The sequence below is a fragment of the Nansenia antarctica genome (genome assembly GCF_963989245.1).
Source record: "Nansenia antarctica genome assembly, chromosome: 1".
NCBI lineage: Eukaryota > Metazoa > Chordata > Actinopteri > Argentiniformes > Microstomatidae > Nansenia > Nansenia antarctica.
In genome coordinates, this window is record NC_137674.1 from 40,309,013 (window position 1) to 40,331,645 (window position 22,633).

Consider the following 22,633-nt stretch of genomic DNA (forward strand, 5'->3'; position numbering starts at 1 on the left):
AAGAAAGGAATTGAGAGAAAAGGCACTCAATTCACTGACATGGGGCCTTGAAAATAGAAACAGATAGAATGAGTAACCTGAGGGCGAAACAGCCAGCCAGTCACAACAATGTGGAGTTTGAAATATACTGAAACTGAGCTCGAAGTTTTTTCTTTGTTCGCCTCAGATTCTTCAACATTGTACAATAGGTGTACAATTATTCTTCATGAGTCTCCTCAGTTTATCGTGTGCTGAGTTAAGTATGAGTGTAGTTTCAGTACAAGGAACACTAACAAGAAGTTGCCATGATTTAATGTCTCGGTGGCCAACACTCCGTGGCTGCTGGCACAGACAGACACAACCCTCTGAGTCAGCAGTGTTATTGTGATAGCATGCAGTTACGCATGCATGCTTGGACATGCGCACACACACACACACACACACACACACACACACATATACACATATACACATATACACACACACACATACACACACACACACCCACACACACACACACACACACACACACACACACACACACATACACACGCAGTCCCTCTCTGTCCATGAACAGGATGTTACACTACTTAATATTGTAACAAGTGTTTCGTTGTTTGGTACCTGTACTATATCAATGACAATAAAGACCATTCATTCATTAGCCCTGCCCTACCCTGGTTATGTAAGTTAATAGGTGACTTCTTGGGTGCGTGCCGATCAGTGTTAGATTTAGTCTACTCTTAAATAGCCCGACATTTTTAACAATTATTTAGTCTAGCTATTGTAAAAATTCCCAAAACGACCCTCTCAAACACAGAATTCACTGACTGTCTTGAGATATTTTACCCTGTCAGTTTGTAGGTGCAAACATTTTCTTCTCTTGACTTACGAAAGACCTGGCATGGTATTCATTTCCCACCAACAACATTGCTTTTGTTAGTTTTTTAGGTTTTCTATTGGACCAAGCAAATAACACTTACATTTCTCCAGTCTGATTTTAGAGATACCAACCAAAAGAAAAACGGAAAAAATCTTAGTCTATTTAGTCAGTTATTGTCTCATCTTTTGCTGTGGGAAAATAGCTGTTTGACAAATATTTCGTCATTATTTGTGTTGATGAAATGAACACTGGTGCCTATACAGATAGTGTATGTGCAGATACAGTAGTGTGTGTTGGCCTGTCAAATGTGCTGATGCGCTGCAGTGTTATTTTTTGCAACAATAACCCAGGGCATGCAAATACTTTGAATAACACTACAGTCAACGCACAGGTTATGCATCGAATCAAAACGATACTCAAGACTTACAGAGTAGAAACAGTTATTTACTAAGAAACTCACTTCTGATTCATATGTGTTTCTATTTCTGCAGACTCTTCAGTCTTCCCAGATGATGAGGGCATAGACATGGACTCTATCAGCTGGACCTCTAGCGCCAAACAGACAAACGGCCAATCAGAAACCACCTCCACCAACCGCTTTGCCACCTGGGTAACCTTTGACGATGACGAGGAGGCTTCCCGCCTTGAACGCCCTGCGCGACCATATCACATCAAACTAGACAATATTAGCCACGCCTCTCTCCAAGATGCCAATAGTAACCTGATTGGCTCCCCTGTGAGCAACCAGAATCAGAACCAAAACCGCGGGGGTGAGCGCCATCTCCTGGACCTTACCCCCGGTGGGTCAAGAAATGGATCTGACCCACTGGCCCACAACAGCGCCCCCTATACTAAGAAGAACCCTTTCCTTGACGAAGAGTTCAACAACATCCAGCCCTCTCCCATTAACCCTTTTAGCTCCTACTTTGACAGTAAGCAGGAAGCAGATAGTAAACAGGAAGTGAAGATTACGACGCATAGTAATGGTACCCACCTGGAGAGTCCTCCTTGCACTTTCTCCTTCAGTTCGCCTTTCTTCCAATCCCACACCTCCCATGACAAACAGGAACCCATCTTACTCTTCTCTAAGTATCAGCCCTCAGGTGGAAGGGAAGAAAGAGGGGTGGTCAGCCATGACAGTCCTCCCACAGACCGACTGGATTTAGATCAGCTTAGGAACCTGCAGATATCGGACCCTGATGACCCGGGCAGTCCTACACTCCCGGACGACCCCTTTGAGGAAGGGGAGGAAGAGGGTGGAATGGAGGGAGCGGAGGGGGAGGAGGAGAGCCCCTACCAGCCAGATCACATGATCACCCAGGAAGGCTGGCCCATGCTCCTCCGCATCCCTGAGAAGAAGAACATCATGTCGTCCCGCCACTGGGGGCCCATCTACGTACGACTGTCTGACGAGGGGATCCTCCAGCTCTTCTACGAGCGGGGGCTAGACAAGCCTTTCCGGACCCTCCGTTTGGAACCACGACACGAAGCCTCTGAGCACCGGCTCCAGAGCTATGAGGAGACTGGCCGAGTCCACACCATCAGTGTGGATCTCATCCAATACCGCGAGAGGAGGCGCATCCAGCCCAAATCGCCCGTCACACACCAGCCAATCCGAGAGCAGCTGGTGAAACTGGGCACCACCTGTTACAATGATTACTTGAGCTTCCATTATGCACTGGATGAGCTGTTGAGGCGGTTGCCAGCAGCGACTATGGGAACAGGGTCACCTGGGCCAACCACACCCATAGGGGGCGGGCTTTCGGAGGAGGAAGTGCAGGTAGAGGTGAGGGATGATTTCTATGGGACGATTGGCGAGATAGATGGGAGGATTCTTAAGCAGCTAGTGATCACACGCATTCACGTGCTAGCATTCACCTCTGGATCTCCGGGCTGTCGACTTGGACTTAATGATATCCAGGTAGGAAACCTGGATTTTCACTCAGTAAATTCTTACTTCAAATGTTAGTAGTAAAACTGTGGGTTGTCAATACAGGTTTTAAACCCTCTCACTGTGTAACATCCAGGTCAAAGGTAAAGAGGTGGTCTCCAGGCATGACATCATCCCCAACACCACCACACGTTGGATACGCCTGCGGGACTGTGAGCTGCATGATGAGCACGCAGACGAGCTGGAGTTCCTCTCATCTCGCTCCATCGTTTTCACCCCTTCGCCCTGCCGCCGCTTCGAACTACTCCGCTTCCGCACTGCCTTCGCCGAGAAGACCCTCCCCTTCACACTCCGCACCGTCGCTTCCATCTGCGGCGCCGAGGTCACGCTTCAGTCCTGGCTGCTGATGTCACAGGGCTTCTCTTCCAATCGGGATGCGTTGAACCTCATCCCCTGCGAGAACGTGGCGGTATGGACCTGGCTTGAATGTTTGGTCGCAAAAACTGAGCGATGATAGTATCTTGACAAATTATAGGAAACATGACTTTACCATATGTGAAAGCGGGAAGAAGTTGGCAACCAATCAAAATGTTCAGACTTTTATTCAGAAAAATTTAAATAAATGTCAACATTGTTGAAAATCAATGACACACTCGCTAGTCAAGCCAAAATGCAATGGATTCGGTGAGTAATCCCCACTACTCTACACTAAACTAGGTAGTAGTAGGGATTACTCAACGAATCCATTGCATTGCGTTTTGGCTTGACTAGCGAGTGTGTCATTGATTTTCAACAACGTTGACATTTATTTCGATTTTTCGAAATAAAAGTCTGCACATTCGGTTGACGACTTGTTCCCGCTTTCACCAGCTGCTGTCACATAGTAAAACTAATAATGTGTCATATCGAACACACAACAACTTAAAAAAAAATAAATATAATGTTGTTTGTTGTGCCAACCCCCAGGTTCGGTATCCCATTCCAGAGATCTGGGCAAAGAACTTCCGGCGGGATGGGGTCATGGGTGAGAGGTCGCTGAAGGCACGGTTTAACAAGGGTGCCAGCTTTGGCATGGCAAGCACTTCCGGGTCAGAGCCAGTCATGAGGGTCACGCTTGGGACAGCAAAGTACGAGCAGGCCTTCAAGGCTGTCGTGTGGAGGATCAGCCGGCTGCCTGACAAAAACTCTGGTAAGGAGGAGTGTTAAATGATTCCCCTATCCATTTCAGTGGGGAAGTGGAGGGGTCCAGAGGTGGTGGGGCCGCTGCCATTAGCATTATCAGGTGGTGAGGGTGTGGTTTTATCCTCCTAGTTTGCTGCTTCATACTTTTTCAGAGGCATTTTGGTTAAAATGTATTGTTCCAAGTTGGTGTAGTAATAATCAATTAGTATAGGCTACGTATCAGAAAGGCTATTAGGATTTCAAACGAGGATCTAGTTTCAACGTGTCTGCACTCTACACCGCCATCTTGTCTTCTCAGCTATTTTATATTTTTTCCACTCAGATATCCCCTGCTTAAACCACTGCCAAACATATTTCATATTTGCAGACATAGCAAGCCCACAGATTGACAGATAGCAAACATAGAAACATGTAGCTAGTTGTAGGCTAACATATACAAGGAAATTCCATGGGTGAAACCTTTTAGAGTAAGATAAACAGAAGAAAATGATCTACCTCAGACATACTTTATTTACTGATATACTTCTTGAGGCTATAACATAAAGAAATCTAGATCATATATACAGTGCTCTTCAGCTTAACAGCAAAACTCTAACCCTAAATAATCCATCAACAGTGCCACCCAAGGATTGCGGATGTATTGGCTCACAAGTCCTCACCATTTGTGTGTGTGTGTGTGTGTGTGTGTGTGTGTGTGTGTGTGTGTGTATGTGTGTATGTGTGTATGTGTGTATGTATGTGTGTGTGTGTGTGTGTGTGTGTGTGTGTGTGTGTGTGTGTGTGTGTGTGTGTGCGTGTGTGTGTGTGTGTGTGTGTGTGTGTGTGTGTTTACATGCATGCTCCTGGCTCGTGTTGGTATGTCTCTGTTAGAATACCCATCCCTACCGGCATTTCAATAGTCCGTCAGCATGGCTGCCTGTTCTGTGTGGTGATTGGCTAGACAAAGCCCTAGCTGTCACTATTCGTTACTTCACAAACCCACAGGGATGTCATCTCTATTGTGCGCTTCTCACTCTCTCTTTCTGTCCTCTCTTCTGTTCACAAGTGGGCCATGCCTGCCATTTTCTATCTTTCTCCCCTTTCTTTTATTTGCACTGCCACACTTTATTTCTCTATCTCTGAACCTGTCCAAAAAACACCCATAGCACCTCAGACACTCTTCTAGATCTGAGAGGCTTGGTACAGAATAAGCAAGATTGCAATCGCTCAACCTGGCCCGCTTAGCCATCTTGCTTACGTCTATCCAATCCTTTCGGATCTAGCCAAGTATCTAGGTAGAGGGGTCTTTCTGTATGTGCAGACATTAAGTTGCTATAGTCAGTCAATCTCTCTCTTTCTCTCCTCTATCTGCTGATGAAATGTAGATTTCTGAGACAGACATTGTCCTTTCCACTTTCCGCTGTTTGTCTTTTTCTTGTCAGCCCATTGATAGTGCCTTCCTTCATGGTCTTGTATGTTAGACTGCCTGTCTGGTTTCAAGTACAATGATGGAATGAATCGTTCTAGTATCATAAAAAAAGATAGTCTGGTAACAGTGCCAACAGTGCCATGTCTTTTTTTACTTCTTACATTAATCTCTTCAGTCCCCATAAGGGACAGTGAGGAATAGGAGGGGTGCTTCTAAATAGACCCACTGTACAACTATAGTGGCTTCCTCTCCTGGGGCCTCATATACAGTTAATTCGGGAAAGTATTCAGCCCCCTTCACCTTTTCCACATTTTGTTGTGTTATAGCCTCAATTTAAAATGGATTAAATAAACATTATTTGCCATCAATCCACACACAATACCCCAGAAACCACCTTTTTTGAGTAAAAGTCCATTTTAATACAAGGATAATAGTTCATGTAATTTTGGAATTAATATCTTGCATAGGTCTCTGGTTTGCATAGGAATCAATTATACACAATTACACACATTTCCCAGACCATTTATAGGCAACTATGAGTATTAAAAGGGTGGGACAAGACACTCATTCATGTGCGTTGATTGTGATTTGAGGGGTGATTAAAGGGAAACAGGCATGGGACAGGCGTGGGACATGCGTGCGCACTGTGTTATAAATCAGAATCTTGATTTTTTTTTTTACGCCAGGTCTACGCAAAGCTTTATACATGAGGCCCCTGGTCTCATCTCTCTTATCTTACATATGTTTGAACACTGGCTAAAAGTAAAAGCAAGATGGAGGATTGCTCATTCATCTGCTCAGTTCTCTTATGTCAGGGCAGATTGAGGAAAGGAGAGTGAGATTTCTCCTACTACGTTTGAGTTATCCCATGGCATTTCCTGTTTCTGTTTCCTGTTTCTGTTTCATTTCTCCTAGCCCTCTCTCCTTTCTTGTCCTTACTTGAATCCGTGACTCATGAGGGTCACATGTCCAAACCTCCATAAACATACATACATACTGTATACTCTTTCCTAACAATGTGACATTGGGCATGAAGTATTAAACCTTGTCTTCTTCTTCCAGCGATAGGTCACCCTCACACCTTCTTCTGTCGTTTGGAACTGGGTTCAGACAGAGAAGTGCCTGACTCACTGCAGCGCCACCTAGAGGTGGAGTTTGACATGCCTGCAGCATCCGCCTCCAAAACCACGGTCCGCTCTCTTGGTGTTGGGGACAAGACTGATGTCAAAAAGTGGATCAACTACAAATCACACTACTCCTACCAGGTGTGTGTGTGTGTGTGTGTGTGTGCGCGTGTGTGCGCGTGTGTGCGCGCGTGTGTGCATGTGTGTGTGTGTGTGTGTGCCTTTTATTATGTTTTTTTATAACAAACTTACATGTAGCTCTATGAGAGGGCTGCTCTGGCCATTTGTGGTTAAACACACTCGCGCACACACACACACAAATATGTACAGTGGCTCCTCAGTAACCCTGTTTTCTCTGTGTGCAGTCCAAACATATCATTAACGAGTCCCTTTTGCCTCCTGCAAACAGTTATTAACACAGTGCTACTGCAGATCAACACAAACAGCAACTAACTGCCCTTCTACTAGAGGTGCAAAGTTTCCCCTGGAACTCATCCCCTAATCAACATCTATGAGTACATAGACAACACTTTCTAATGAATGTATTCATTGTACAGAAAAGTTTGTCCAGGTAAAAACCTAAAAGATTAATCATCTAGTTTAAGCATCATCAGTGTATGAGAGCTTGTTGCCGTTAATCCAAATTAAGTTAAAAGCATGTTTTTTTTTTTTATTGTAAAGAGGCAGGAGGAATGTACAGGTTCATCTAAAAAGTAAAAAAATAAAATAATTATATATATATATATATATAGCGTGGAAAAGTTCAAAAAACGTATATATTCTAGGTTCATTACACATAAAGTGAAATACTTCAAGCCTTTTTGTTTTAATGTTGATGATTACAGCTTACAGCTCAAAAATCCAGTAGGCCTATATCAAAATATTAGAATATTACATAAGCCCAATCAAACAGAACAGAAATGTTGACCTGAAAAGTATGTTAATTTATGCACTCAATACTTGGTTAGTGCTCCTTTTGCATGAATTACTGCATCAATGTGGCGTGGCATGGAGGCAATCAGCCTGTGGCACTGCTGAGGTGTTATGGAAGCCCAGGTTGCTTTGATAGCAGCCTTCAGCTCGTCTGCATTGTTGGGTCTGGTGTCTCATCTTCCTTTTATTATCTATGAAGTTCAGGTCAGGCGAGTTGGCTGGCCAATCAAGCACAGTAATACCATGGTAATTAAACCAGTCACTAGTAGTTTTGGCAAGGTGCCAAGTCCTGCTGTAAAATGAAATCAGCATCTCCATAAAGCTTGTCAGCAGACGGAAGCATGAAGAGCTCTAAAATCTCCTGGTAGACGGCTGCATTGACTCTGGGCTTGATAAAACATAGTGGACAAACACCAGCAGATGACATGGCACCCCAAATCATCACTGTGGAAACTTCACACTGGTCTTCAAGCAACTGAAATGCATGAAATGCAACATTTACTTTAATATGAAAAGAGGACTTTGGACCACTGACCAACGCCGCATTCATGCAGTAATTCGTATTTTTTTTGATTGGTCTTATGTAATATTCTAATATTTTGAGTTACTGCATTTTTGACTTTCATGAGCTGTAAGCCGTAATCATCAACATTAAAATAAAAAAGGCTTGAAATATTGCACTTATTAAGCTAGAATATATGAGAGTTTCACTTTTTGAATTAAATTAAAAGAAAATGAACTTTTCCACGATATTGTAATTCTTTATCCCACTCTGAGGTCAGTCTGACTGATGGATCTGTATGCAGATCAAGAGATCAGCTTCAGCCAGGTGTAATGTATCATTTAAGGTTGACACATTTGTTGTTGTTTAAAATGTAATGTAATGTAATGCAAGTAATGTTTTTCATCAAATCTACATTTATTAGGCTCATTTCTAATGTATCCTAGTAGAGGGGCTATGATTACCACCTTGTGGTCAAAGACTACCACCTCTTGTTTAACTAAATACTGTCCGTCACTCATAGCATTTCTGTCTTAAAATATTTAGTCCACAGCATTTGTTCTCTTAATTAATTTCAACTATTGTTGCTATTGTTTGAGGTGTAAATGTATTAATTTTTAATTAATTTATTAATTTTGCCATTTAGCAGACGCTTTTATCCAAAGTGACTTACAATTACGAATTACAGGGACATTCCCCCTGGAGTAACTGAAGGCTAAGTGCCTTACTCAAGGGCACTCTAGTAGTGGTGTGGCTTCAGGTGGGATTTGAACTCACAACCTTCCGATCACAAGTCCAACTCACTATCCACTAGACCCCCACTACCCCCTATGTAGGCGTTTCAACTCCTAACTTTGGCCTAACCTGCTGTTTGTCTCCTTACTCTCTCTCCTGTTTCTCCAGGTACCCATAGAGCAGAAGAGAGACAGTGTCTCAGACAGCAGATCAACAATAGACCAGCCTGGAGAATGTGCGCAGCAATGAGCACGTACGTACAGACAGACGGACAAACGGATGGACGGATGGACGGACAGATGGTGGATGGATGGATGAATAGATTGATAGACCAATGGATACACAATTGTGAGGATTACTCACTTTGGGAAGAGGAGGAGGGGGAAAGTCACTTTTTGCACTTTGAGGAACAGGACTGGAGTTTGATTCTGATTCTGAGTCTGGGAAACCTTCAGCAGACTGAGGGTTGTTTTGGGGGTTTGGTTTCGATGTTTAGCTTGTTTTTCATTCAGACAGACAGGTCTTATTGATGGGAAAGTGTTTGTTTTGTATTATGATTAACTTATTTTTTACTGGATCACCTGGTCTCTCGCACAGTGACACAGGAAAGGAAGTGAGGGGGTGGGCAGAACAGCAGTAACCTACGGTAGAGATCCACCCAGGGAAACTTAAGAGACACAGTTGGTCTTACCGACTGGTAGGAATGTCATTGGTGTGCAGTAACTGACCTACTGTATGTTTGGTCTAGTGGGATCTCAACATTGCAATGTGCGGTAGGCTGAAGCCAGATGCTTCGGTCATTCTAACACCAGTCATCTCAATTCAGAGGTTTTAGACGAAAGTGCTCTTAATCCTGTCTCATCTATAGAGTGGGGATCACGCACAGTGGCTAGCTCGACAAGTATGCATTTATATGCATTCAAATATACATTATTGTCCCATATATTTCATTAAAGGCTTTTACTTATTTCTTCAACTGACATAAGTGCATAGTGAAATATGACAGAGCAAAATGTATTTTTTTACATGCCGTACTAAGCAGGGTCAATGTTATTCAGTAGACTTTGAACCCTACCTAATGAATGTGTTTAATCTTGCCTAGTCAGGATAAAAATGTGTTCTCTACATGATTTCAATTTCCGTTCTTCAAATGAGGCCTTAACACTATATTCTGAAGTCTTGTCATTTCTAAATCTTAACATTGTGTGCAAATAGCCAATAAGACCAATTAAGTTTCTCATTTGCTAATGATAACATTAGCTTGGTTTGTTTAATTCAAAGTTGCCCTCAGTGATGTACTGTGCATTTGAAAATGCTGCAATTATGTATGTTTTGTCTTTTGGGTGGGAATCGTGCTTCGGCTTCTGTGTAACTAACTACACGTGCTTTATATGAACAATGTGCATCTGTACTACTAACATCAATGCAATGTGAACGAGTTATTGTATGAACAAAAGTATGTGCTGCACTGGACGTTACATAAAAGCCTAATTGGATGCTAGCTGCTTCAATAGTTTTTCTAGAAGCTTCAATATATTGTTAACTACAGTAGCTTGCTAAATTCCAATTTTGTGTGTAAAAAAGGCTTCTCTGCAATATGTCTCTTACTTGAAATACCTACTGTAATCAAGTATGAATAAGCAAAGGGCATTTGGTTTTGATTGCAAGTTCTGCAGCTGGATTTATTTTGGACATTGTTACAATTGTTCCTTAAAAAGGGTCCATGTAATTATATAACAGCTTGTTACTCTGTATTGGAAAAACTAAACAAAAGATTGTTACTGTGCAGCAAGAAGGCGTATTGAAATGTAGTTCTAACTGTTTCAGTTTCACACTGGGGACATTATTTTATTGAGGACTGCTATGGATTAAATTGGATTTGGGCCTACGTCAAATAGCCTTGATGGTAAGATTTGACAGGAAAGCATGCATGCTGGTAGAAGTATACAGTTAGGTAGGATTTTCGGAGCATCTTGATGAACTAGATCAAATCTTGACAAAATAACTCCATATTGATTGCACATTGTTGCTTTTGTACAGTACAGTAAACCGACTTAAGAGATGCATCCTAGGTGGGATCAGTCTGTTTTTATAACATGGTTTTGTATGGCATCTGTTTGTTGCTATCTCCCTCAAACAAATGAGATATGTACCTCTTAATGGTTTAAACTGGAATACTCAACTGCGAAAGAAGTATATTTGATGAAAATGTTGATACTTCAGACTGGGGAATAAGGAAATAAATATATTTTGTCTTGAATAGTGCTTTTGTTTTGTTATGTTTGTTTGATTCTCACATAACAACACTATAGACTTCTATTTCAGATGAGAGGTAGAGGTGTGTGTGTGTGTGTGTGTGTGTGTGTGTGTGTGTGTGTGTGTGTGTGTGTGTGTGTGTGTGTGTGCGTGCGTGCGTGCGTGCGTGCGTGCGTGCGTGCGTGCGTGCGTGCGTGCGTGCGTGAAAGAGAGTGAGAGCCATCAGAGAGAGGCTTCGTTGGTGTGGTATCAGTGTTATACAATGACAGTGACCCTTTGCTTGTCGTGATATATGATAACGGATGGCCCACTTGCAACGTTGCTGGATGATTCTTGCCCTCTAAATTGAAGTAGCTTTTTCAGTTTACAAGTTATGGTAAATTAGTCAGTTCAAAACATTGCCTTGGTAACAATTTATTCCACCTGCATGGGGACATTAGCCAAAATTGTGTATGTTATGTTATTTTCCTAATAGGACGGTGTTTGAGTATAATAAGTTGTTACAACCCCTATAGAATCTAGGGGATATGGGGAGTAACAATATGATAAACCGGTGGACAAGAACCAGAGGCGACGGGAGAATATAAATAAAATAAGATTTATTGTATAAAGGTAAAACAAAAACAAAAACAGGTTCCTGTGAAACTCTTTAACTTAAAACTACTCTATAAAAAGGAGAGAGCGGATAAATATTAATAAACAGTGTAAAGTACATTAGCAGTGTAGAAGGTAAGTTTAAAGTGATTCAAACACAAGACTAACAAAACACACTCCCTCCCAGAAAAGAGGAATCAAAGTCACTGACACACTATAAGTAGTAGCCACACACTAAACCAAACAGTAGCAGTAACTAGCAACTTAAGCTAACTAGCAACAAACACACAGAAAGATACTATAGTAGAACACACAGTAACAGACTAAAGCTTTAACCCCACACACAACTCTCAAGTTGTGGACTGGCCCACTGGCTCCATCCAGCCTTCTATCCTCCACCTCCACCCATGATTGAGGATTGAGCACAGGTGTGCCCAATCATATGGAGGACGAATCGTGCCACAATGAAATACAATACACACATCAAAATGCAATACATACATCGATATGCAATACACGTGTAACACTAAATACAATGCAAAAATACGGAATTGTATTTCGAGGTGTGTACATTGTATTTCGAGATGTGTACATTACATTTGGAGATGTGTGCATTGTATTTGGAGATGTGTACATTGCATTTGGAGATGTGTACATTGCATTTGAAGATGTGTACATTGCATTTGGAGATGTGTGCATTGCTATTGCTAAAAGTCCTTTCTCTCCCCTCGGCACCTGCAAAGGGTCATCATCATGCTCATTTTCTCGCGCCTCGACTACTGTAACTCTCTCTACACAGGGATAGCTGATGGGACTTTGAACCGTCTGCAGCTGGTTCAGAACGCTGCTGCCAGACTGCTGACGTGTACCAGGAATCCTGGCTTCTCTACATTGGCTCCCTGTTAAGTACAGTTCTCTTGGACTATGCCTCCAGCGCAAGATCCCTCAGATCTGACAAAAAGAGACTCTTGATGGTCCTTTGGCCCTGATCAAAGCTGGTTACGAGGGGTGATCGGGCCTTTGCAGTGGCAGCTCCATGGCTGTGGAACGACCTCTCACTGAACATCGAGACCGCCCTCGATCTAGAGACTTTCAAGACTGCGCTTAAAACGCACTACTGCCATGAACTAGGCTACTGAGATGTTCCTGATGTGTTATAGTATGAATGTCTGTCTTTAAATGTGTGCGGTTATGAATGTTAGACGTCCTCTATGTTTATTTTGTTTGTTTATTTCGCTGTCCTTACCTGTCTGTGTTATTCCATCATGTTTTAGAGTGTTTTACAGTCCGTGCCCAGGGCGCCCTAAACCGGTGTAGTTTGGTGCGTGTTTAAATAAATTGACTATGACTACACAATAACACCCCTAACACACATAACAGACACAAGCACACACATTTGTTGGCTACACACCACTTAGAATTCTTGCTTCAGTTGTTAATTTTTATAGTATATATTTAGACTTGTATAACCTTAATTTGTTCTTCCTTGTACACTTTGAAAGTATCGCCTCAAGAATAAAATTTAAAAATAACTCCAACAGGGTTTGTTAGAAGAAAAAAAATGCATTTCCTTTTTAAATTCCATGTACAGTTTGATCTACAGGAGATAACTAGAGGACAAAGTGGAACACACTGGAGGAGAATTAACCGGAGGAGAAAAAGATTACACCTTCACTCAACCCTACTCTGATTGCCATTCTTTGTGATGGTTGGAGGAGGTTTGGGTTCCCCCTGGTTAGGTTGCTTGAAGCTTGGGGTTGCTGAGGTCAAGGAGCTCCAGGTTTTCATGTCTGGTCTGGGGGACACCCTGCTTCCTCTTACTAGGGCTGACAAATACATCTTGGCCACGGTAGAGCTGGGCCTGGCGCTGACACAGGCCCACCCGGCTCAGCATCATTAGGACATCCCCGTGGAACGCCCGTGTAAGAATACCATAGAGAAATGGGTTAGCGCACGAGTTCAAAGGGTAGAACAGCACCAGCAGAACCTGTAGGGATGAGCAGATAACTGAATTAAAGATAAACACTTAGTAATGATTTATCCTGCAGTCTGCTATTGTCCAGGTATTTACTCAAATAGTAATTACTGAATAATTAATAACTTATAAGGTTAATGCGCATAATCAAAAGTGAGCTGTACCTTTGAGTCAGACACAGTGATGAGCGGTCGAAGCAGCGTAGCAGACAGACCATAGAAGGAAATGGGTGCCAGGCATAGGAAGTTGGTGAAGATGAGCACAGCCATACGTTTGGCCATGCTGGCATCCCCTCTGCTGGACGGGTGCTGGGGGTTGTGCACCATGCAGTAGATGTGCACATAGCATGCACACACCACCACAAATGCCAGGATGTTGAGCACGAGCAGGGAGACCACGTAGACTCGAGCAGCGCCCGTCTCCGTATCCATGGGCAGGCAGATGCTCACTCTCTGGTAGCTGCTAATGCCAGCGAGTGGTAACAATGCTAGCAGCAGGCAGAGCAGCCAACCAGCTAACATTAGACCCACCGCATGACGTCGTCGCAGTTTGCGCTCAGGCCTCATGGCGAACGTGATGGCGTGCCAGCGCTGGAGGGTGATGGCGGTCAGTGTGTAGACGGAGAGCTCACTGGCGAAGACTGTGAGGACCCCCGCCAGGAGGCATCCGGGACCTGTCTGCCAGGCAATGGCGTAGTGGTGGTACTGGGTGCGTGTGTATAGGTCAACAGAGGCAATGAGCAGTAAGTACACCCCCATGCAGAGGTCAGCAAGGGCCAGGTTGCAGATGAGGAAGCGGGTGATTGTCAGCTTGTAGTGGCTGGTCAGCAAGATGAGCAGCACCAGAAGATTTGCCAGGATGGCTAACAGGCTAACCAGCCACACGGACACCCGCAGGAAGCCCAGACTCATCACGTCCTCGCAGGGGTTGAAGGCGTCAGGCATGGGCGTGCAAGGAACCCCCTGGTCCTCTCCGTCATCATCGCACAGGGCATCCAAGCTGTTATCCGAGGGCTCCGTGGGGAACTCCACGTACAGTTCCTCGTCAGGGCAGTCGCCCAGGGGACAGCTGTAGCTTCTGTAGTAATACTGGTAGTCATGGGTGCTGTTGCTGGGCTGGAGGTGGTAGTCTTGCGGGTACGGTTCCTGTCCCTCATACCCCGGAGAAGGAGTTAATGAAGACCTCTTTAATCTCTGCTGCCTGCCAGAGCTTGTCAGATTGCAAATGACAATCTCCATGTGTCTAGAGCATCAAAGATATCCATATATATAATTAGTCTGATATTAGCAATATTGTATTGTCAATTCCCGTATACCTCTGACATGAATTAGACCCTAATGAAACCTCACGAAAAAAACAATGTATTTCAAGCAATTATTTTTAAGCAAATCTAGAGGGTCATGTTCTGTGTGTCATAGGGACCCTCATAGGGACAATCACAGACCCTTTTCAAACCTGCCTCATGCTTTTACTCTTGACTAGAAAATTATCCAATTAAGTCATGTCACAATTAGCATCTAATGTATTTACTGGACACTGGCTCTAGAGCCCACTAGTAAAGTAAGTCAAGACATATAAGTTGTAAGTTGTAATCCTGGCATAACAAGATTACATTATTTTGCATTCATGTGTCCTCTTAGGACAACATTAGAGCAACATAATGATTTCCCATCTAAATTGGGCACTACAGGCCACAAAGAAACTTCTTGGCTTTTTAGAGGGAGAAACTAGAAGTAAACATGTGCGTGGGAAACCTTTTTGAGGACCAGTTGTTCTACTCACCCTCTTCTCCTTTTCAGCTTTTTAAGGCCGCAGCAGTGGCTAGGATAGGTTAGCTCAGCACTCTGCAGATACTGAAAGGACCTGAGGAGGGGTAGTTTCTTGAGGGCCCAAGTGTTTTTAGCCCGGAGATTCTCAACGGCCTCCAGGCCCATTGTTGGTAAGGAGCTCACTCTGGAATCTGAAACATCTCTTGGAAACGGAAAAGGGAGAGTCTGTTCATTAGGAGACAAGGACATAGCTATTCTTGGCCCTACTTATTCTTCACTCTACTGAAATGCCACACAAGATGAACATGTTCCCATGTTGGCCGATGTGTGATAATTTTTTCAATTCAATTTCAATATAATTAAATACAATGAAATAAACATACAAACTTCAATACACTTGCAATTAACTATGAATTCATAATCCAAAAAAGACATATGTTGAAAATGCTTGTGTGCCAGTGTAATTCAGACACATTTTCACATTGCACATATTTAAAGTGTCTGGAAAAGCTATGACACTATTTTCATTGCCCTTCCTACAGTAGTCTACAGCGACGAACATTGGAACAGAGCAAGACAATCACTCACAAAAGAGTTGGACCACTGATCACACCAAAGAAAGCCCTCTCGTCCACCCTCATCAAATTCACATTCCTGTGAAGGTCCCTAAGAAAACGTAATGATAGAAAATGACAAAAAGAGGGATGGAATAAAAGACAGTTAAGAAAGTGACAGAGCGGGGCGCTTAGGTGGCGCAGCGGGTTAAGCGTCGACCATGTAACCGCAGGGTCCCCGGTTCGATTCCGGCCGGGGACATATCCTGCATGTCATCCCTCCTCTCTCTCTCACCCATCCTTCCTGTCATAATCTATACTGTACTGTCAATAAAAATGAAAAATATGAGTGACTGCCCCACTCAGAAAAAATTACTTTAAAAAAAAAAGAAAGTGACAGAGCATGGCATTACAAGTTGTGAATTGAGTGAATCTGTATCTGCAACAAGAGTATATGAACACTTGCTATTTCCCACGCACATGTTTACTTCTAGTTTCTCCCTCTAAAAATCTAAGCCAAGAAGTTTCTTTGTGGCCTGTAGTGCCCCAATTTAGATGGGAAATCATTATGTTGCTCTAATGTTGTCCAAAGAGGACATGTGAATGCAAAATAATGTAATCTTGTTATGCCGGGATCACAACTTATTTGTCTTCTGATCTCTCACAGTCAGTAGGAGAGTATAGAGTTTTAATCTGAAATGGCATTCTGGGAACTGAAGAACACTACAGTGTTGGAGGTGCCTACTGTAAGCATCACCAACTGTAAGCATCATCTACTGTAAGCATAACTATTAGATTATTTCACATTTTAGAATAAGAGGTGTTCAAGATCTATGTAAAGCCACTTGTTTATAAGAAGGGGTAACTGCTACGGTTACAGATATCGTGGACACAATCAGCCCTCCTCCATACTGTAATTCCAAAGGTATCGATCACAGCAATCAAAAGTATTGAAGAAGGGATATTGCTTTAGAAGTTTCGAAGCAAAGTATCATGGTATTGACATTGTTATTAGATAATCTCAATAAGTCAAGACTTCATACACTTCCTCCAATCTGCTTCCATTGAAGGCATATGGCTGGATCTCAGTCAGCCCGTTGCTATTCAGCATCCTGCGAAACACAAATGACTTCTTCAGTTACAGAAAGCACCGTCTCCTCATTTTACCAAATCTATCTGTATATCAAAGCCATCTGGCAGGGAGGTTGGGTTGCACTGCATAGAGAGGATAGAGAGGAGAGATACCCTAGGAACCCATATTCCTGATAGTGACTGTAGGCTTGTCCACCTGGGGCCAGTTTTCTTTTCTGTCAAAAACGTATGAAGCCTATTCTTTCCTATGGCGCTGATGCTGTATATTCTTAAAATAGCATAGGTTCTGTTATGAGGTCAATGCTTGGGTTTAGATCATACAGTATATGATCCGATGACATTTGATTTAAACTGAAGGGGGAACAGATTTGGTTGGGACAGAAATAAGTCAATAGGATCATTTGGATCTGACAGGTTCATTTTTTATATATTAAATGTTCTGAAAAATGGCCCCTATTAGCCAGGGTTGTGAGTTAGCAGAGGCAATAGCCCAACCGCCTCTGAAATGGTGCAATATTCACAGAAAATTGAAATTGAATCTCCACTTACAGGGTCAGATCAGCCTCTGAGATTCCATTAAAAGAGTTGGCAGGTATTACTTTTATTAAGAGGTTATCCACAATTTCCCTGTTGAAAAGAGAAATCTGAGAAACATATTAACATAAAAATAAAAAAAAGGTTTGAAGGTGGTTATCCAGGATTTATGTAATTACTTACAAAATGAATTCTTCCCCACTGGATCGGATGTTACCGAGAGCAGGGAAAGAGAGAAGGCCAGTGTTGAAAATCCCCCTGCAGTGAAGCCAAGATGTTAATCCACATGATGTCATGCCATCTACAGTGTCCACACACCTATCCAGTATTGACAAGCACAATCATGGTGCTTAACTACTAATTAATCTTGGTATCTTTATATAGCAATGCATCCTGGTGTTGCCATCAGTGTACAACAAATACACTGGTAAATTGACTGCATCATAACTATCAAAAAGCAATGTGTCCTCCGGAGATAAACATCACAGCTTGTATCTTTTTCCCCCCCATATCTACGTTAATGTCTGCCACAGATATACCGTATCTTTTGTGAGATGACCCTACGCATAATCTCCCTTTATCTCTGTTTATTGTGCATATTTTTTTTATTAGTAACAGTGCTAAACTCCTCTGGAGAGAGGACATTTCACATCTGATGATTTAAGAAAAATTGCTTTTAATATGTTAAATCAAAACTGGTCCAGAGGACACACGGGATTGCACATTTTCTTCTCTATCCCAGTTAAAACACAACTGATTCAACTCATCATCAAGCCCATGACAAATTGGCAGCTTGCTGATTATCTAGGGGTTATCACAAAAGCTGCCATGAAATTAAATGAATCAAATATAAATGTGGACTTACAGGTACTTCAAATTTGGCAGGTCCTTGAATGCCTCTGGGTCAATATATGACAGTGTCCTGATACTGCTTATTTCTCTGTGTGATAAACACCAACATAGGTAACTGCCTGTTTTGTACACTCATGCACGCATGCACTCATGCACACACATTCTGTATCAAGTTCTATGGTGTACGCACACAAAGAATGTTGTGAAACAACATTCTAAATGTATCTGTATCTAATGACATGCAGTAAGATGATTATAGCAAATAAAGCAATATTAAAACATTCAAGTCATTGAGTTTATCACATCTTGATAAATGCATAATCAAGCCATACAAATATATAGAAAGTATAAGGATCAAAGTGAAACTGCTGAGGACACACCACAGGACAAACAATATACATACATACCTATATATGTTTATGAATTATATGGTATCTTGTGTGTATGTACTATAAGAGAGTTAAAGTATCGGCCTCCCAGTGTTTGACAACTCTAGAAGACCCAGGAGGGGCTGGTTGAAAGTGAACAAAGAGCAGATTAAATCGATGGTCTACTCTAAATAACTTTTTAAACAAACATGTTGTATTACAGCCTCAAGGAGAGCTGCATACTGTGAACCAGAAGGAGCAATAGTGAATGTTTACGTGTTTTCTACTCACATGTGGGTGACCTTGGGGAGGTTGCGAAAGGAGTGTATCTCCAACCGCACCAAAGTTTCATCTTCTGAGATGTAACTGTTTGATAATGAAGATGACCATGAGAAGCTGTATACAATAGGGACGTTATCTATTGTCAATGTGACCCCTTAGTTGAGTATGCAATTTTGATTGCCCTATTCTACCCAAACAAACAAACCAAACGAGTGGTATGAAGGAATAGTGTATCAGAATGAAATTATTATTGCTTTAAAAGGTTTTTTGTGAAAAATTCAATTGATGAACATGTCATGTTGTAGGCCTGCTGTATTTCTTAGTTCCCAGTTCGTGTGCATTGGTACTTTTTGGATTTTCTAGTAGCAAATCAACTAGGACATGTTGAATGTTCTTCTTTAAAACATTTTTTTTAAATAAATACATTGAAAAAACAAACATATAATAACATGCCACAAACCAAATAAGCGTAAGAGAAGACATACAATAAACATGCCCTCAAATACTTTCATTCTGGTCAAAACTTTTTTCTCCAACATAGAATGAATGAATCATTTACATTTAAGACTTATCAACATCTCATATTTTACTGTTACCTAACGGAATGTGGGCTATAGTTTTAATTAACTTACATGTGAGAAATGTTGACCAAGTTGGCAAACGCATCCTGTCGGATTGAGTGAAGTCTTGTCTCCACCAACCACCTGTTATAAAGCATAGATTATAACTTGTATTCTCCTTTCTATGAACTGTTCCCTCACGGAAGTCCACATATTGACGACCTATTCAATATGAAAGTGTAGCCTGCAATGTACGTCGAATCGCATAGGTGGAGGTAATTAAATCTACATAACGTATTGAATTGGGGATCAACAGCTACTGTTCTCATGGGAGACAGACATGTATTAATCACGATGTCACCTCGCCCCATCTATCTGACTCAAGTACATTCCATACATGTACTCGATGAAATGTACGTTGAGTCACATTGATGGAGCTATATATACCAACCACTTCAGTTTTCTTAATTTCTTTAACTAACTGCCTAATAAAACACCGTTTAACTTTTTCGGATCACTGACCGGCTAATAAAGACACGTAAATCCAACATTGCATAGCAGGCTACTTACAACTGTTGAGTGTTGGGATGGAATGTCGGTATCACATCAATTTCGTAGCATGAAATTGTGTTTGTGTCCCATTTAGTGCAGTCACACAAAGCTGGGCAAAGTTCAAGATCATCAATAGTATAATTGACAGGTGGTAAGATTAAAAGAAAAAACAAACGAGTAGTAAGATTCATTGTCCTCCAGACTTTTCAACCCCAGACCTCTAACGCGATTCGAGTTATGGAACAAGACCCCATCAAGCATCTTAACGGTCCACTCATCCTATTTCCCCCTCGTCGCATTAGCCCCCTGCTCCTCTGATTTGACAGATGCGCCCCGAGAAACACTCCGAACAGTTCTTGACAGATACGCATGAATTGCGTCAACCAGAGATTATCTAATCGAAAGTGGCTCCTTATTATGGAGGACGATTCGTGCCACAATTACATAGGCTACATCGAAATGCAATACACACATCAAAATGCAATACATGTATCAATGCAAAAAAAATGAATATTTGTGCCAAAATGAAAACAATACAGCCTTATTGTATTTCGAGATGTGTAGGCTAGCCTACATTGTATTTCGAGATGTGTAGGCCTACATTGTATTTCGAGATGTGTACATTACATTTAGAGATGTGTACATTTCAAGATGTGTACATTACATTTCAATGTGATATTTTGGCATTACGTAAATTCTAGTCATTCTGGTTTCGTGGCTGGGGGAGTGGCATCTGGCATGGGCAAAACCAATGAGACAGCCGAGCAAGCGACACAGTATCAATCGGTTCGAATGGGGGCTCGCACAGAGCCAGGGGTGGGCAGTTAATTTTCACAATGGGCCACATGAGAAACCGGGACTATTGTGGAGGGCCGGACCAGTAGGCTGAATTCTGCTCAATATTACTTTTATCGCTTTATAAAAAGCTGTAAATGATATGGTTTTGACTAGCTGCTACTGGTAAGAATACATGTTACGATAAGGCTATTAAAATGTGGAGTAGGTCAAATATAGAAGAGCAAGTGGACTCATTTAAACACAGGGAAGTAAATGCAGCTATAGTTTTGACCTTTTGCAACATCAGTTTGTGCCTATTATTTATTAACATCACATACAACATTACGAGTCACAGTGTAGTATTTCTATCTTCTGAAATGATGGCAAGGAAGGTTGCCATCAAAAGCGAAAGGTTCTTTATATACAAATCTGCTGACATACACTTGTGAACACTTTCTTTTTCAATAAAACGAGCTATTAGATATTCACTTTCAATTCAATGTATAATTCACATTTCTCAAAAACAACAAACTGTCAACTTATATAACGTCTTTCTACAAGACATTCTGGAACCTGCAGTTCTTCTTCTTCTTAGCTAATACAACAGAAATGTACTTCTGTCAATCAATCATGTAACATATTTATCAATCTCTTAACTGTGAATCAATCATGTAACATATTAATCAATCTCTTTTAACTGTGAATCAATCATGTAACATATTAATTAAACAATCTCTTTTAACTGTGAATCAATCATGTAACATATTAATCAATCTATTTTAACTGTGAATCAATAATGTAACACATGAATCAATCTATTTTAACTGTGAATCAATCATGTAACACATTAATCAATCTATTTTAACTGTGAATCAATCATGTAACACATTAATCAATCTATTTTAACTGTGAATCAAACATGTAACATATTAATCAATCTATTTTAACTGTCTAACTAACTATAAAGTTACAACCCACAGAGCTAAGCATCTGAGTAGAAAAAGCAACAAGTGCTTTAGATTTTTCTGTTCTTTTTTGTGTTCAGTGAGAAAAGTCCAGTCTGCCTTGGGCTTGAACAAGTGCACTGAAGTCTGGTTGAATGTCTGAGGTGGAGATGTGAAGGACAGCTGACAGGTGATCATCAGTGAGAGAGGATCTGTATCTGGATTTGTTGAACTTCATCTTTGAGAATGTTTGTTCACATGTGTAGGTAGATCCAAAGAGAACTAGCATTCTCTGAGCATGCCTCCTCATGTGTGGAATGTTCTCCTCTTTGAGAGATGAGTAAAAGTCCAGCAGTGATACTGACTTAAAGTGCTCTGCCAGACTGCAGGTCAATGAGTTCGAGCTGAACGTCGCTGGGTGTATTATCAACACTGGACGTTAAGGGAGAACAAATCATGTTCATTTCATTCTTAACTGTTTTGAAGTCTTGAAATCGCCTTGAAAACTCACCATGCAGAGCTCCTAACATGGATGAGTACCATGAGGTGATCAGCTGAGGGTGTGACTTGCTTTAGTGATAGCAAGTGGGTGAGAATGTTGTTCTCAATTTGGCTGGAGAGAAACTGCTGTACATTTCATGTACAAAAAGGCCCTTGCATTGAAGTTTGGTATTTAGTTCATTCATTAGTGCAGTCACATCTACAGCAAATCCAAAATCTGCCATCCAGTCTGCATCTGAGAGCTCTGGGATGTTCTTCCCTTTCACAGAACGCTTGAATCTCTGCTCTGAGGTCCCATACTCTTTTAAGCACTTTGCCCAGGCTGAGCCATCTGACAGCTGTGTGGTAGCCTATGTCACGATGTTCAGTCTCATGCCCCTTCAAAA

General features: G+C 41.7%; 2 protein-coding genes across 2 annotated transcripts in view; one reads left to right on the plus strand and one right to left on the minus strand.

Moving 5' to 3' along the window:
• Window positions 1-8,886, plus strand: part of ston2 (stonin 2) — a gene marked incomplete at its 3' end in the record, with an annotated part of 21,313 nt that extends 12,427 nt beyond the window's left edge. Inside the window, exons 4-8 of the mRNA XM_080522805.1 lie at window positions 1,354-2,783; window positions 2,890-3,222; window positions 3,720-3,942; window positions 6,406-6,608; window positions 8,806-8,886. Of these exons, the coding sequence (XP_080378931.1) occupies window positions 1,354-2,783; window positions 2,890-3,222; window positions 3,720-3,942; window positions 6,406-6,608; window positions 8,806-8,886 (2,270 nt within the window). The remainder of the gene's footprint in view (window positions 1-1,353; window positions 2,784-2,889; window positions 3,223-3,719; window positions 3,943-6,405; window positions 6,609-8,805) is intronic.
• A 4,336-nt stretch (window positions 8,887-13,222) lies between these two features.
• Window positions 13,223-22,289, minus strand: LOC308149938 (thyrotropin receptor-like; the record flags this gene model as incomplete). Its single annotated transcript, XM_080522816.1, has 10 exons — window positions 13,223-13,474; window positions 13,627-14,662; window positions 15,245-15,433; window positions 15,820-15,897; window positions 16,829-16,897; window positions 17,427-17,504; window positions 17,595-17,669; window positions 18,277-18,351; window positions 18,923-18,997; window positions 22,258-22,289. The coding sequence occupies 10 exons, from the start codon at window positions 22,287-22,289 to the stop codon at window positions 13,223-13,225; spliced, it is 1,959 nt and encodes a 652-aa protein (XP_080378942.1).
• Between the last annotated feature and the right edge of the window lie 344 nt (window positions 22,290-22,633).